This window comes from Batrachochytrium dendrobatidis (genome assembly GCF_000203795.2).
Source record: "Batrachochytrium dendrobatidis JAM81 unplaced genomic scaffold BATDEscaffold_35, whole genome shotgun sequence".
Lineage (NCBI taxonomy): Eukaryota > Fungi > Chytridiomycota > Chytridiomycetes > Rhizophydiales > Batrachochytrium > Batrachochytrium dendrobatidis.
In genome coordinates, this window is record NW_006281126.1 from 1 (window position 1) to 16,020 (window position 16,020).

General features: G+C 38.7%; 7 protein-coding genes across 7 annotated transcripts; 5 read left to right on the forward strand and 2 right to left on the reverse strand.

Moving 5' to 3' along the window:
- Positions 1 to 1,981: 1,981 nt before the first annotated feature.
- On the forward strand, positions 1,982 to 2,566 carry BATDEDRAFT_28768 (uncharacterized protein; the record flags this gene model as incomplete). The annotated part of the gene is made up of 1 exon (XM_006683151.1): positions 1,982 to 2,566. The coding sequence occupies one exon, from the start codon at positions 1,982 to 1,984 to the stop codon at positions 2,564 to 2,566; it is 585 nt and encodes a 194-aa protein (XP_006683214.1).
- Positions 2,567 to 2,738: 172 nt separating this feature from the next.
- Positions 2,739 to 6,159, reverse strand: BATDEDRAFT_92981 (uncharacterized protein; the record flags this gene model as incomplete). The annotated part of the gene is made up of 3 exons (XM_006683156.1): positions 2,739 to 3,714; positions 4,150 to 4,272; positions 5,258 to 6,159. 3 exons carry the CDS (start codon positions 6,157 to 6,159, stop codon positions 2,739 to 2,741), a joined length of 2,001 nt encoding a protein of 666 aa, XP_006683219.1.
- A 707-nt stretch (positions 6,160 to 6,866) lies between these two features.
- Positions 6,867 to 7,403, forward strand: BATDEDRAFT_92983 (uncharacterized protein; the record flags this gene model as incomplete). Its single annotated transcript, XM_006683152.1, has 1 exon — positions 6,867 to 7,403. One exon carries the CDS (start codon positions 6,867 to 6,869, stop codon positions 7,401 to 7,403), a length of 537 nt encoding a protein of 178 aa, XP_006683215.1.
- A 998-nt stretch (positions 7,404 to 8,401) lies between these two features.
- Positions 8,402 to 8,930, forward strand: BATDEDRAFT_92984 (uncharacterized protein; the record flags this gene model as incomplete). The annotated part of the gene is made up of 2 exons (XM_006683153.1): positions 8,402 to 8,550; positions 8,840 to 8,930. The coding sequence occupies 2 exons, from the start codon at positions 8,402 to 8,404 to the stop codon at positions 8,928 to 8,930; spliced, it is 240 nt and encodes a 79-aa protein (XP_006683216.1).
- A 159-nt stretch (positions 8,931 to 9,089) lies between these two features.
- BATDEDRAFT_37577 (uncharacterized protein) lies at positions 9,090 to 10,326 on the forward strand. The gene is made up of 2 exons (XM_006683154.1): positions 9,090 to 9,422; positions 9,480 to 10,326. The coding sequence occupies exons 1-2, from the start codon at positions 9,102 to 9,104 to the stop codon at positions 10,212 to 10,214; spliced, it is 1,056 nt and encodes a 351-aa protein (XP_006683217.1). The 5' UTR covers positions 9,090 to 9,101; the 3' UTR covers positions 10,215 to 10,326.
- Positions 10,327 to 12,393: 2,067 nt separating this feature from the next.
- On the forward strand, positions 12,394 to 12,951 carry BATDEDRAFT_92985 (uncharacterized protein; the record flags this gene model as incomplete). Its single annotated transcript, XM_006683155.1, has 1 exon — positions 12,394 to 12,951. The coding sequence occupies one exon, from the start codon at positions 12,394 to 12,396 to the stop codon at positions 12,949 to 12,951; it is 558 nt and encodes a 185-aa protein (XP_006683218.1).
- Positions 12,952 to 13,123: 172 nt separating this feature from the next.
- On the reverse strand, positions 13,124 to 15,870 carry BATDEDRAFT_28775 (uncharacterized protein; the record flags this gene model as incomplete). The annotated part of the gene is made up of 2 exons (XM_006683157.1): positions 13,124 to 15,708; positions 15,804 to 15,870. 2 exons carry the CDS (start codon positions 15,868 to 15,870, stop codon positions 13,124 to 13,126), a joined length of 2,652 nt encoding a protein of 883 aa, XP_006683220.1.
- Positions 15,871 to 16,020: the final 150 nt, after the last annotated feature.

Below are 16,020 nucleotides of genomic sequence, written 5' to 3' on the forward strand. Positions count from 1 at the left end.
ACTGAATGATATCACAACAGTTCTGCCAATTCACATTCTTGTCATTTATTGATTCTCCATTCTCTTTTTCTTGAACCAAACATTGGAATGAACAACTGTTGCATTCCCAAAACATACAATCTTTGGGGTTTCAAACTAGAACACGAACGCATGTTTTTGAAATACACAGTTTGACAACATCTGAACTCAATATCTGAATTGCAACACATGAATCTGGTACCATACTTGATGATTGTACAGTGTATGACTACCAAATAAAGACAATCTCAGTTTACAACTATCGTTTGATTGTATCACATGATGAACATTGTATTTTAAAACATTGAAAATGCCAATCTGTAGTAGGGAAACGCACCAAATATGCAACATTGTATATTTTGAAGCAAAGCAGTCGCATATACACGTTCCGTTTTATATGAATACGACTGTGGGATCAAAAACACTTGACAGTCAGTTTGCTTACTCTATATCTTTGACTCACAGCTGATGATAAATGGTGTGAAAACGGACAAGTAAATCAAAAGTTGTTGGCACCATCGTTGCTGATGATGTTGTTTTTCCGTAAATATCGGTAGACTGCTGATTTGAATGGCGGAAATATGTATTGCTCGTGTTTTGTGTACCATGACAACGATCTGATGTGTTGACACAGCCAGTTTGTTGAACAATCTGCTACTTTTTTTAATCAAATATAAAACAACGTCCCTTGTTGATCCGACGGTAAGTGTTTGGTGAGCTTGGTGAACTCGTTGGACTCGCCGAGCCTGTGTCGACACAATTTTGAGTAATCCACATACAGGGTCAGCATGTCAATCTAAAACAATCATATAGTTTTACAAATGGAAAATCCATGTTGATATGATGCAACATCAGTCTGTTTGATGTTATCACAATGTTATCACAATTTATTGCAGTGTTATTGCAGTGTTGTCAAAACACGATGGAATTGGGTTGCTGGAGTATAAATACATATTTTTTACAATCTCATTTGTTTTTAGCTGTAATTCAAATGATAATATCAACCCATAGTTGACATATTTCAAGCACATATGTTGATTGTATTTGACAGCATTTGACATGGTTCAAAGTCGGTTCAGATGAATGTGTATGCATGTTTTGTCGTGAGTTTGGCAGATCAGACATTTCATATCATCAGACCACTATCCAGTTTGCTGTTAGTTTGCACAACCATGGATCATGATCAAACTGCAATACTCACTAAAGTTGTTTCCAATTGTGAAACGATTGGTAACCACAGTTTGGCTATCTGATGCAATCTGAAATGCACTGTACAAGTATACTGTATTGATTTTACTGTTCAAATCAATTCATTGGATATCAGTCTAAATGTCAAGCAATGATGTTTATAGTAGAATCATCACATTTGATTGTGGATTGTCATACCAAACAGATTGTTCATCAGTGTATCATTTTTACACCTGTTGTACCGAAGAGTCTGGATGAATGATTCAAAATACACGACTGATGATTTATTATGAGTTGGATATAGTAGGTCCAAATATGAGTGTTGACATCAAGATGTTTGTGTCGGCATCATAGTTTGGCATAGCAATATCAATGATTGAAAAGCTTTCATGAGCATGTATGAGCATGATCCCTTATTTTCACCATGTACTATTGATGTCGGTGAATCATCAAACACACACCCTTCAATGCAAGTCTGAGCCTGTGCACTGGATTATCACAGTAATCACAATATCTGTGGAAGGGAACGTTGTAGATAAAGGGGTTTCAAAGTACATCACAATGCGGTGTGCAAATGCTCCCTGCATGATTGACACACCAGCCCTGATATTATCCATTTTATAAACACTCAAAATATCGTTTATTCAACAAATATCCTTGATTACCAATAGCACAGCGTACTTATTTGACTGACTGCAAGTGTAGTAACCAATCGACTAGCATACACGTTCAATACACCAAACCCACAGATTACTTTTACCAATCAAATCCAACAATGAGGCTCACGGACATTTTACTCGCATTGACTTTGGTGGTCACTAGCAGCATGGCAGTAGTTCCACCTAGTAAAACTATTCAAACCCCTCAATCAAGCCAGAGTACTGAATGTCAACCGGGATCATCAAGTGGATGTCAGCCAGGGTCATCAAGTGAATGTCAGCCAGGACCATCAAACGAATGTCAGTCGAAAACCAGTAGTTCAAACAACGTATATGGATTAAATGATCGACTTCAGAAAAAATATAAAGATCTAAAAAAACGATTACAAGATGCCGAAAATATCAAGAAAACAAAGTGCGATAAACATCGTGAATATGAAAGTGACCTCCTATCGTATCAAGCCATTGGAAGGCCAGGGTTAGGCTCGTTTTTTGGCAGATTTATGCCAAGTTTCATTAAAAGCAGGTTTGGCAAAGTTCCGGATGGTATGGCATCGACCGAACTTGACCTTTATCTTCAGTGTACAGAGGCAGAACGTATATATAAAAGAATATCAGAATTGCTTGAAGAGTTCAAGGAAACTCATGGCATTGAATCTGAAACAAAGACAACAGGAGTTCTCCAATGGTTCAAAAACTAGTATATTCCACTCTACTCTGTTTGATTCAAATAAATTTAACCAATGCATCAATAGTTGTATGCAATTGCATTGTATTCATTCAAACATGGTCTGGTGGTGTTACATGACTTGTGGTGTAATCAGTCATATATTCAGTGACATTCACAACCAATCACAACCATTTGCAACCATTTCAATTCATGGTAACACTCCAATAATTGATTGTTGCTCCTTTCATCTGCACAGCAAGGTCTGAATTGAATATGATGTTGACAAAAAACTGTTCCGTCTTGGTTGTCACTGCATACTTTTCTGCAACCGTCTTGACTCCGGATACACCTTCTGTAGGCATATTAGTATACGGATCAACCGTATTCAAAAGTGATTCCACATTGTTATCCGCATCTGTGATATACAAGCTTAAAAAGTCGCCATACATTTGTGATTCAAGTGCGGCATCAATTTCAATAGTGATGTTGGATCCAACTGGTGCAGTATAGTATGATCGGATCTCAGTGACTATTGCAGGACTGTATTGTATTCCGTCACCAACAACCCATTTACCATTGACCGAGTTCCATCCCTGTGACTTTTTGGTAGATGGCGAGTTGTATATTCCAACCGATTTACTGGTACCATTAAACACCCATTTGACACCATGTTCAAGTTTAACACGATCTTGTTGTTGTGGAATGCGACTGATATGCTTATGTGTTTTGAGAACCTGTTTGCCGTTGTTTTGGCCAATGATACTGACCCGAGTATTACCAAGATCGTTGATTACAGATGCCAGTTTGAACGAGTGTTGACTTTTTATGTTGCTTTTAAACTTGGCAACTGAAAGTGATTTGCCAGTGTCATCAATAACTGACAGTTGATTGATTCCCTTGACTTGTACATCAATGGTTACGTCACTGCTAGTGGTGTTATAATCGATGGACTCGCAAACAAAGTAAAGATTGTTCAGTCCAGTTCTGACACCCAGTGTTTTGAGTTGATCGGCAATACGGTCAAATTGTGAATCTTCAGTGGATCCAGGCAATAAATCCGCCAAACGGGGTCGTACAATGTATTCGGTTACGGCACCAATATCTTCAAGCAGCTGACCTTGCTGTTTGCCGATTGCGTATTGCCTGTCGAACTCCGATTGAAAGAGCGTTGGTGTAACTCTGACCAGTTGTATTGTCAGTCAGTTCTTTAGCGTACGGCATTGGTTGAAAATCAGGTTTGAAGAGTTGTGGAATGCCATTGGAATGTGATTGAAATGTCATTGACAAACTCGGCATTACCGCTTGAAGTTTACAGAGACCAATCACAACAGCATTGGTGTTTATGAACATTACTGAAGAGTCTGGATGAATGGTTCAAAATACACGACTAATGATTTATTATGAGTTGGTTATAGTAGGTCCAAATATGAGTGTTGACATCAAGATGTTTGTGTCGGCATCACAATTCGGCATTGGCATTGGTAATGCAATCTATTGCAGTATCAATGGTCAAAAGGCTTTCATGAGCATGCATCAAGCATGATCCCTTATTTTCAGCATGTACAATTGATGTTGACGAATCATCAAACACACACCCTTGAATGCAAATCTAACCCTGTGTACTTGACTATCGCAGTTATCACAATATCTGTGGAAGGGAGCGCCGAAGATAAAGGGTTTTCAAAGTATATCACAATGCGGTGTGCAAATGATCCCTGTATGATTGACACACCGGCCCTGATATTATCTATTTTATAAACACTCAAAATATCGTTTATTCAACAAATATCCTTGATTACCAATAGCACAGCGTACTTATTTGACTGACTGCAAGTGTAGTAACCAATCGACTAGCATACACGTTCAATACACCAAACCCACAGATTACTTTTACCAATCAAATCCAACAATGAGGCTCACGGACATTTTACTCGCATTGACTTTGGTGATCACTAGCAGCATGGCAGTAGTCCCACCTAGTAAAACTATTCAAACCCCTCAATCAAGCCAGAGTTCTAGATGCCAACCGGGATCATCAAATGAATGCATATTTTTTGATCAAGTCAAGGCCGACTATGAAAAACTAAAGAAACAGGTGAAAGATGCCAAAAAAAGCAAGCACTTGTGGTGTAGTAGCTATGATAAACTCAAAAATGGAATTGCGTCGCATAAAGCCATTGGAAGGCCAGGTTTAACTTCGGGAGTAGCCAAACTTGTGCCAAATCCCATTAAAAGCAGGTTTGGTAAAGTTCCGGATGGAGTAGCAGATGTCGAATTTGAACTTTTAGATAGGTGTCTAAAAGCAAAAGGCATATACGATGAACTTTTAAAAAAACTTCAAAAGTTCAAGGAAACTCATGGTATTGGATTCATGGCCAAACTGCACAAGTTCAAAAAGCAATTCAAAAACTAGTATATTTCATTCGACTCTGTTTGATTCAAATAAATTTAATCAATGTGTCAATAGTTGTATGCAATCGCATTGTATTCATTCAAACATGGTCTGGTGGTGTTACATGATTTGTGGTGTAATCAATAATACATTCAGTCATATATTCAGTGACATTCACAATCATTCACAACCAATCACAATCATTTGCAATCATTTCAATTCATGCTAACACTCCAATGATTGATTGTTGCTCCTTTCATCTGCATAGCAAGGTCTGAATTGAATATGATGTTGACAAAAAACTGTTCCGTCTTGGTTGTCACTGCATACTTTTCTGCAACCGTCTTGACTCCGGATACACCTTCTGTAGGCATATTAGTATACGGATCAACCGTATTCAAAAGTGATTCCACATTGTTATCCGCATCTGTGATATACAAGCTTAAAAAGTCGCCATACATTTGCGATTCAAGTGCGGCATCAATTTCAATAGTGATGTTGGATCCAACTGGTGCAGTATAGTATGATCGGATCTCAGTGACTATTCCAGGACTGTATTGTATTCCGTCACCAACAACCCATTTACCATTGACCGAGTTCCATCCCTGTGACTTTTTGGTAGATGGCGAGTTGTATACTCCAACCGATTTACTGGTACCATTAAACACCCATTTGACACCATGTTCAAGTTTAACACGATCTTGTTGTTGTGGAATGCGACTGATATGCTTATGTGTTTTGAGAACCTGTTTGCCGTTGTTTTGGCCAATGATACTGACCCGAGTATTACCAAGATCGTTGATTACAGATGCCAGTTTGAACGAGTGTTGACTTTTTATGTTGCTTTTAAACTTGGCAACTGAAAGTGATTTGCCAGTGTCATCAATAACTGACAGTTGATTGATTCCCTTGACTTGTACATCAATGGTTACGTCACTGCTAGTGGTGTTATAATCGATGGACTCGCAAACAAAGTAAAGATTGTTCAGTCCAGTTCTGACACCCAGTGTTTTGAGTTGATCGGCAATACGGTCAAATTGTGAATCTTCAGTGGATCCAGGCAATAAATCCGTCAAACGGGGTCGTACAATATATTCAGTTACGGCACCAATATCTTCAAGCAGCTGACCTTGCTGTTTGCCGTTGCGTATTGCCTGCCGAACTCCGATTGAAAGAGCGTTGGTGTAACTCTGACCAGTTGTATTGTCAGTCAGTTCTTTAGCGTACGGCATTGGTTGAAAATCAGGTTTGAAGAGTTGTGGAATGCCATTGGAATGTGATTGAAATGTCATTGACAAACTCGGCATTACCGCATGAAGTTTACAGAGACCAATCACAACAGCATTGGTGTTTATGAACATTACTGAAGAGTCTGGATGAATGGTTCAAAATACACGACTGATGATTTATTATGAGTTGGATATAGTAGGTCCAAATATGAGTGTTGACATCAAGATGTTTGTGTCGGCATCACAATTCGGCATTGGTAATGCAATCTATTGCAGTATCAATGATTGAAAAGCTTGTATGAGCTTGCATGAGCATGTATGAGCGTGTATGAGTATGTATCAAGCACGATCCCTTATTTCAACATGGATAATTGATATCGGTGAATTATCAAGCACACCCTTCAATGCAAGTCTGAACTTGTGTACTTGACTATCGCAGTAATCACAATATCCGTCAAAGGAAACGCCGAAGATAAAGGCTTTATTCAGCGGATCTTTATGCTATACGATGCTCCCTGCATAATTTGATACACCAGCCCTGATATTATCCATTTTATAAACACTCAAAATATCGTTTATTCAACAAATATCCTTGATTACCAATAGCACAGCGTACTTATTTGACTGACTGCAAGTGTAGTAACCAATCGACTAGCATACACGTTCAATACACCAAACCCACAGATTACTTTTACCAATCAAATCCAACAATGAGGCTCACGGACATTTTACTCGCATTGACTTTGGTGATCACTAGCAGCATGGCAGTAGTCCCACCTAGTGAAACTATTCAAACCTCTCAATCAAGCCAGAGTACTGAATGTCAACCAGGATCATCAAACGAATGTCAGCCGACAGCAAGTAGTCCAAAGAAAAAATACGTAGTTCTTAGACAAACCGGAATCGAATATAAAGATTTAAAGGAACAGGTGAAAGATGCCAAGGAGGAAATGAATATATGGTGCAGTGACTATCATAAACTCAAAAATGAACTCAAGTTGTATCAAACCACTGGAAGATCAGGTTTGGGGTCGGGATTGGCCAAACCTGAGCCAGAATCTGTTAAACAGAAACATGGCAAAACTCCAAATGAAGTAACAGATGTCGAACTTGAATTTTTAGACAGGTGTCTAGAAGCAAAGGGCATATACAAAGAATTTTTACAAATGCTTAAAGAGTTCAAGAAAGCTCACGGCACTAAACTCACGGCAAAGATAGCAAAGGGTCTGCGATGGTTCAAAAGCTAGTATATTTCGCCCGACTTGAGCAAAAAGATTAACTATTGAATAGAGTAATTTACAACTGTATTTACATAAAACGGAACTTGCACTTTTCTTGCAATGATTGCTTTGGAATAAACAGTTGTTAAATATTCATTGTTTTTATGCTATAGATTGATTGCTTCAACATTTTTAGTATTTATTGCAAACAGTTTTGATACTGAACATGGTGTCCACGGTTTTAGATGCGGTATTCAACAATCAACACTAATAACCGTGTCGAATACCAACCAGGTTTCAATCCCAATACTGCAGCCCATCACTGGCCTCTAATATACAAACGCTTGGATTTATCTCATAAAAAACCAAGTAGCTATTGCATATTTGAATACGTATGGCATGCTTTGATTATATTATCTTGTACCTTGATATTTGATGTATTTTACGCGAATACTCGACACATGATTCACACTAATGGTTGCTGGAATTTCTCGTTTTATTTCATCTCTCCATTTTCATTCTCTTTATTGATAGCTGTAAGCTTTCTGATGACTACTGCACTAAAATTTTGCATTCAATGTTTCCAGTTTGAGCAAACCAGCTATTCCAGTAAGCTTATTTGATAAAAATATGACTTGACATGGATATAACCAATAGGTTTGAAATACCCATCTACTGATTTGCAGTCAATAGGTTGTATAACATTGATTTAAATTTATACAGCTTCTATTAGCTGCAAAAATTATAAAAATTCTCAGGATCATGCCAATACCATTGAGATTGGATTGCCTATTCACCAGACATGCTTTAATCAAACATCAATTTCAACAAAGAATACTCGAGAAAGTGCTTTAGAAATAGGCCAAAGTTTTGAAGCAAAAAATACTTGCAATTTCAAAAGCTGTCTCGAGACCAATTGTTACAATCAAGACGTTTGCCACAGTCAAAACTTGAAGACAGCACAAAAAAATACCATTCGGTCGTTTGACAGAGTAAAGGCATCGTTGATACAGCTCATATTTGGAATGTGTATGCAATACAAAAATCAATCCAATGACAGTCCAGCTGATGAATCTACGCCGCTCATCTCTACCACTAATGCTGACTTGCATTCAATTGATATTGACGATTTAAGCGTGTCGGTTCAAAATGCACAAATCGCCGAACAGGATAGGTAATCTATTTGGATTGTTGCATTGAGATTTAATCCATCTTGTATTGACTTGGCATTATTAGACATACCATTTGGAATATTATTTTAGAGAATAGGGTTACAACAACAATCCAACGCATATATCTCGTAGGCATTTCAATTTTATCGCTAATAATATCTTCAATTTGGTTGATATCAACTGATTGCTATACTGTGCTGAAACTTGAATCTCCAAGAATATTTTATGATGAATAAATGCAATCCAATATGATCACTAATTTGATGCGTGTATAATCATTGTGATTGCTAGGACGAAGCTGCGTATTTATTTCAATTTAAAAGGACGTATTGATGCAAGGCAGATGATGCTATCCATTCACTTGATCAGGTCTGAACCTTGACAGCCAGACAAGAGTTTTATATGATTTCAAAATGAGCGCTTGATTGTCATTTAGAATTTAATGCCAAGAAAGTGCGAGAATAAGCGATGTTGATTAGATTTGGCAGATATCAAAAGATGGTAACGAATGCGTCTTTTCTTCTATTCAACTAACCAGACAGCACTTGATATCATGAGCAAGACTCCAGAGGATGTGTTACAAACAATGGTTGAGCAAACAGCAAATTCATACTACAATTCTCCTTCAGATCTTGTTGTTTCTTTCATCCATGCAGCCATGACTGGACTAGGGTTCGACTTGATTGGGAATACTGGTGACCAGGCTAGCTTGTCCAAAGAGTCTACAGCAGACAAGAACAAACTGCCATTCGACTGGAATGCGTCTACTGATGCTTATTCATTGTCTTACTTGTTTTCAAAGACCTTGACTACATACCTTGTCAAGGCAGTTAAAATGGGAAACAAACTCATTGTCCATGGCATGAACTTGCAGGTAAGTAGTGTTTGTTATAGTCCATGTATTCATATGCTAATAAGAATGCTTTTATAGGACGAATCTGTACATGATTTTACAGTAGGAATCAATACAGTTGTCGCTTCATCTGCTGTCTTTCCATTCAAGGTTGCTACTGCAGATCCGCAGACATTGGCCACACCCTGGGAATCTACTCGACTGTCATTGTTGTTTGTCTCGCGAGAAAGAGCTGAGCAACTTCTCCATGATTTCAAGTCTAGTATGATTGATGCTCTGCTAAAAGAACAGGCACACACTAGATCTGGGCAATCTTATAAAGCCATCGATCCTATGTTGGTAACTGCTCATGATAGTATCATTCGTGATCATCGTCCACCATTATCTATCCGACCAGATACCGAAACCAAATCTGGCACAATCGAGACTGAGTTTAACTCACATATTCCCAACCGATTTGGTGTTGGAGATGTTGATCTTGACCCATTGGCTGCTGCACCAGGCATGATGAATCCAATTCATGGGTTTCCCAAAGGATTCGGTAGTGGACCAATGCATCCTGGAGGTGGCATGATTGTGGGTCCTGATCATCCCATGTTCAATAACCCAGTCAATCCCTTGTACTCTGCAGGTGGTCCACCTGGATTTCCACCTGGTGCTGTTCCTCCAGGTGCTAGATTCGATCCAGTCGGTCCATTTGGGCAGCGGCCAAATAGATATGGAGGATTTCCCAATAGACAGCCTGGTCAGTTTAGTGGTGATCCTGATAATGACGATCTACTGCCTCCAGGACACTACGATATGTACATGTAATGCTCTTTTACCAACTCGTCTAAACATTGCATTATTGCCATGTTCATATAAATGGAGCAATAATAACAGTGTCAAAATGTATAATAAACAATCATGGAATGATTGATGTCAATTCTCATCACATTTATTGGCCAGTATTGTCCTCGAAACATTTCGACAATTTACTAGTCTTTCTCTATGTTCATTTTTGTATACAACTGAATGATATTCACAGCAGTTTCTGCCAATTTCACATTCTTGTCATTTATTGATTCTCCATTCTCTTTTTCTTGAGCCAAACATTGGAATGAACAACTGTTGCATTCCCAAAACATACAATCTTTGGGGTTTCAAACTAGAACACGAACGCATGTTTTTGAAATACACAGTTTGACAACATCTGAACTCAATATCTGAATTGCAACACATGAATCTGGTACCATACTTGATGATTGTACAGTGTATGACTACCAAATAAAGACAATCTCAGTTTACAACTATCGTTTGATTGTATCACATGATGACATTGTATTTTAAAACATCGAAAATGCCAATCTGTAGTAGGGAAACGCACCAAATATGCAACATTGTATATTTTGAAGCAAAGCAGTCGCATATACACGTTCCGTTTTATATGAATACGACTGTGGGATCAAAAACGCTTGAGTCAGTTTGCTTACTCTATATCTTTGACTCACAGCTGATGATAAATGGTGTGAAAACGGACAAGTAAATCAAAAGTTGTTGGCACCATCGTTGCTGATGATGTTGTTTTTCCGTAAATATCGGTAGACTGCTGATTTGAATGGCGGAAATATGTATTGCTCGTGTTTTGTGTACCATGACAACGATCTGATGTGTTGACACAGCCAGTTTGTTGAACAATCTGCTACTTTTTTAATCAAATATACAACAACGTCCCTTGTTGATCCGACGGTAAGTGTTTGCTGAGCTTGGTGAACTCGTTGGACTCGCCGAGCCTGTGTCGACACAATTTTGAGTAATCCACATACAGGGTCAGCATGTCAATCTAAAACAATCATATAGTTTTACAAATGGAAAATCCATGTTGATATGATGCAACATCAGTCTGTTTGATGTTATCACAATGTTATCACAATTTATTGCAGTGTTATTGCAGTGTTGTCAAAACACGATGGAATTGGGTTGCTGGAGTATAAATACATATTTTTTACAATCTCATTTGTTTTTAGCTGTAATTCAAATGATAATATCAACCCATAGTTGACATATTTCAAGCACATATGTTGATTGTATTTGACAGCATTTGACATGGTTCAAAGTCGGTTCAGATGAATGTGTATGCATGTTTTGTCGTGAGTTTGGCAGATCAGACATTTCATATCATCAGACCACTATCCAGTTTGCTGTTAGTTTGCACAACCATGGATCATGATCAAACTGCAATACTCACTAAAGTTGTTTCCAATTGTGAAACGATTGGTAACCACAGTTTGGCTATCTGATACAATCTGAAATGCACTGTACAAATATACTGTATTGATTTTGCTGTTCAAATCAATTCATTGGATATCAGTCTAAATGTCAAGTAATGATGTTTATAGTAGAATCATCACATTTGATTGTGGATTGTCATACCAAACAGATTGTTCATCAGTGTATCATTTTTACACCTGTTGTACCGAAGAGTCTGGATGAATGGTTCAAAATACACGACTGATGATTTATTATGAGTTGGATATAGTAGGTCCAAATATGAGTGTTGACATCAAGATGTCTGTGTCGGCATCACAATTCAGCATTAGCATAGCAATATCAATGGTCAAAAGGCTTGTACGAGCATGTATCGAGTATGATCCCTTATTTCAGCATGTACAATTGATATCGGTGAATTACGAACACACACCCTTGAATGCAAGTCTGAGCCTGTGCACTGGATTATCACAGTAATCACAATATCCGTTAAAGGAAACGTTGGAAATGAAGGGTTTTGTTCAGCAAGCCTCTGTGCTGTACAATGATCCCTGCATGATTGACACACCAGCCCTGATATTATCTATTTTATAAACACTCAAAATATCGTTTATCCAACAAATATCCTTGATTACCAATAGTACAGCGTACTTATTTGACTGACTGCAAGTGTAGTAACCAATCGACTAGCATACACGTTCAATACACCAAACCCACAGATTACTTTTACCAATCAAATCCAACAATGAGGCTCACGGACATTTTACTCGCATTGACTTTGGTGGTCACTAGCAGCATGGCAGTAGTCCCACCTGGTAAAAATGTTCAAACCCCCCAATCAAACCAGAATCCTGCATGCCGACCAGGACCATCAAATGGATGCCAGCCAGGACCATCAAGAGGATATCTGTCGGCAACTCCTAATCCAGAAAATGAGCATGGACTGGCTGATGTATACGATGCTCATTATAAAAAGCTAAAAAAACAATTGAAAGATGCCGAGAAGGACATGAAGCGAAAGTGTACTACACATCTTGAACTCAAGAGTAAATCCAAGTCGAGTCAAACCAGTGGAAGATCAGGTTTAAGCTCGTTTTTTGGCAGATTTATACCAGATTCTGTTAAAAAATGGTTTGGTAGAACTCCGACTAGTGTGAAAAATACCGAATACGATTCTCAACAGTGTAAACGAGCAGAACGTATCTGCAAACAAATTCAAAGAAGAATTCAAAAGTTCGAAAAAATGTTTGGCATTGAATCTGAGACAAAGACAACAGGAGTTCTCCAATGGTTCAAAAACTAGTATATTCCACTCTACTCTGTTTGATTCAAATAAATTTAACCAATGCATCAATAGTTGTATGCAATTGCATTGTATTCATTCAAACATGGTCTGGTGGTGTTACATGACTTGTGGTGTAATCAATAATATATTCAGTGACATTCACAACCAATCACAACCATTTGCAATCATTTCAATTCATGGTAACACTCCAATAATTGATTGTTGCTCCTTTCATCTGCACAGCAAGGTCTGAATTGAATATGATGTTGACAAAAAACTGTTCCGTCTTGGTTGTCACTGCATACTTTTCTGCAACCGTCTTGACTCCGGATACACCTTCTGTAGGCATATTAGTATTCGGATCAACCGTATTCAAAAGTGATTCCACATTGTTATCCGCATCTGTGATATACAAGCTTAAAAAGTCGCCATACATTTGCGATTCAAGTGCGGCATCAATTTCAATAGTGATGTTGGATCCAACTGGTGCAGTATAGTATGATCGGATCTCAGTGACTATTCCAGGACTGTATTGTATTCCGTCACCAACAACCCATTTACCATTGACCGAGTTCCATCCCTGTGACTTTTTGGTAGATGGCGAGTTGTATACTCCAACCGATTTACTGGTACCATTAAACACCCATTTGACACCATGTTCAAGTTTAACACGATCTTGTTGTTGTGGAATGCGACTGATATGCTTATGTGTTTTGAGAACCTGTTTGCCGTTGTTTTGGCCAATGATACTGACCCGAGTATTACCAAGATCGTTGATTACAGATGCCAGTTTGAACGAGTGTTGACTTTTTATGTTGCTTTTAAACTTGGCAACTGAAAGTGATTTGCCAGTGTCATCAATAACTGACAGTTGATTGATTCCCTTGACTTGTACATCAATGGTTACGTCACTGCTAGTGGTGTTATAATCGATGGACTCGCAAACAAATTGAAGATTGTTCAGTCCAGTTCTGACACCCAGTGTTTTGAGTTGATCGGCAATACGGTCAAATTGTGAATCTTCAGTGGATCCAGGCAATAAATCCGCCAAACGGGGTCGTACAATGTATTCGGTTACGGCACCAATATCTTCAAGCAGCTGACCTTGCTGTTTGCCGTTGCGTATTGCCTGCCGAACTCCGATTGAAAGAGCGTTGGTGTAACTCTGACCAGTTGTATTGTCAGTCAGTTCTTTAGCGTACGGCATTGGTTGAAAATCGATGTGATTGAACAAAAGGAGATATGAGTCAAGCGAAAACGTGTCGGAACCACCACCTCCAGTTGTTCCATCTTCGCCAAAAACATGGCCAGTTTCGGACGACTGAATAGACGCTGAAAACAGATCGCATGCTGAGTAGCATATAGCATCAGTGAATATACCAACAGGCTTGAGATAAGCTTGACCATACATGTTTGCTCGATCAAACGGGGTATCAACATGATCCACAGAATACTTGCTACCAGGTGGAGTATTGTACCATGCTGGACCAGAATTGTCAAAAAAGTACGTGCCATTAACCAGTGTGTTGTATGTGACAGAGTTCATCAAGTATCTTATCAGCATCGGTTGAAAATCAGGTTTGAAGAGTTGTGGAATGGAATTGGCAAAATCACCACTACCACCTGAATTTGCACGAAGATCAAATATAACAGCATTGGTGTCTTTGAGTACAGTACTGAGAAGTTTATGGATTTCACGAACAGCCTCTGTATCTGCTGGTGCATCAGTTTTAAGATTTTTTGGTACAAAATCATCCAATCTAATAATACCAAGATTCTTGGATTCGGGTTTCCAGATTCCCCAACTGATGGTCGACACGCCGGCGTTTTGGTACTCAAAAGTATGGTTTTGTGATGGCTGTCCAAGTAAAATCCGATCAATTTTTTGCTTTCTATGATGGTACTCGGATATCATTGATGGAGTTCTGATTTCTTTCCAAGTCTTCAACCGACGTTTGACTCCGGTATCAGGTGCATCAGTGTCAATTATACTGTTCGTGTCGGCAGGCTGAGGTGTCCCAGGTAGAGTTTTTCCAGAGATTTTGGCATACAATTGACTAGTCATATTCCAGCATGATGGAATAAACCCAACCACCCATGGAGCTTCAATGTCGTACACTTTTCCAGTATCTTTTGATTTGAACCGATATTTGATCGTATCAGTTTCTGGCAAAAGAGTAAATGCACCAGAACGAGACGTCATGTAACTAAGAGCACCATGCTGACCACCATAATCATTGGCACCACTTGCTTTGTCCTGATTCAAGTTCCAATAGTCAACAAACGTCATACCATCAACAAGAAGTAACTCGTCGCCAAATTTGATCTGGTCATAGTTTTTTCCGTATAAAGCACGCAACTCTTTAACGTTGATGTGAGCTTCAAAAACGATGGTTGGTTTCTTGACCATATCCGCATCGCCCTCGATAAATTTGAAATAAAGACCAGTCGTGGCAAAAAAACAAGAATATGGTCCAGATGGCTCAAAATGAGTATGATAGTCACGCATGCGAATAAACGCACTCAAGAGTTCAGTCTGCATCTCAGTATCAGTAAGATTGGATGCATCCAGTTTTGCACGCAGTTTCTTGATGATCGGGAAGGGATCGGCACGCTCACCATAATTCTTGATTTTAGATTCATAGTTGAACCATGCTTTCAAACCATTTTCAACATTGGTCAGCACGACGTTTCGTTGTTCGTCAGTGTATGGCATAAAAACAAATCTGCCAGCGTCACGGTGTTCTTTGATAAAGGCCCATGTAGGCATGGATTCTATAATGTATGCCAATTAGTAAGTTTTGAACGATTGCACAATCCAAACATTGACAAACCCAACATAAAATAGTCTGATCAACAGATTTGCATACCAGATTTATTCCCTTGAGCATTGACAACGAACGCAACAGAAGCAATGGCTAGCAGTGAAAATTTCATCGTGGCTGCAGTATACTATTGAAATGTATTTGGCAAGTGTATCAATACTATACGGATTGAGTTGTTGATTTGTAGCAGTCTGATGATGTTTGATAGTGGCTCACGACTCATTTTTATACCTTGATGGTCTTGACTGGCAATACTAATGCT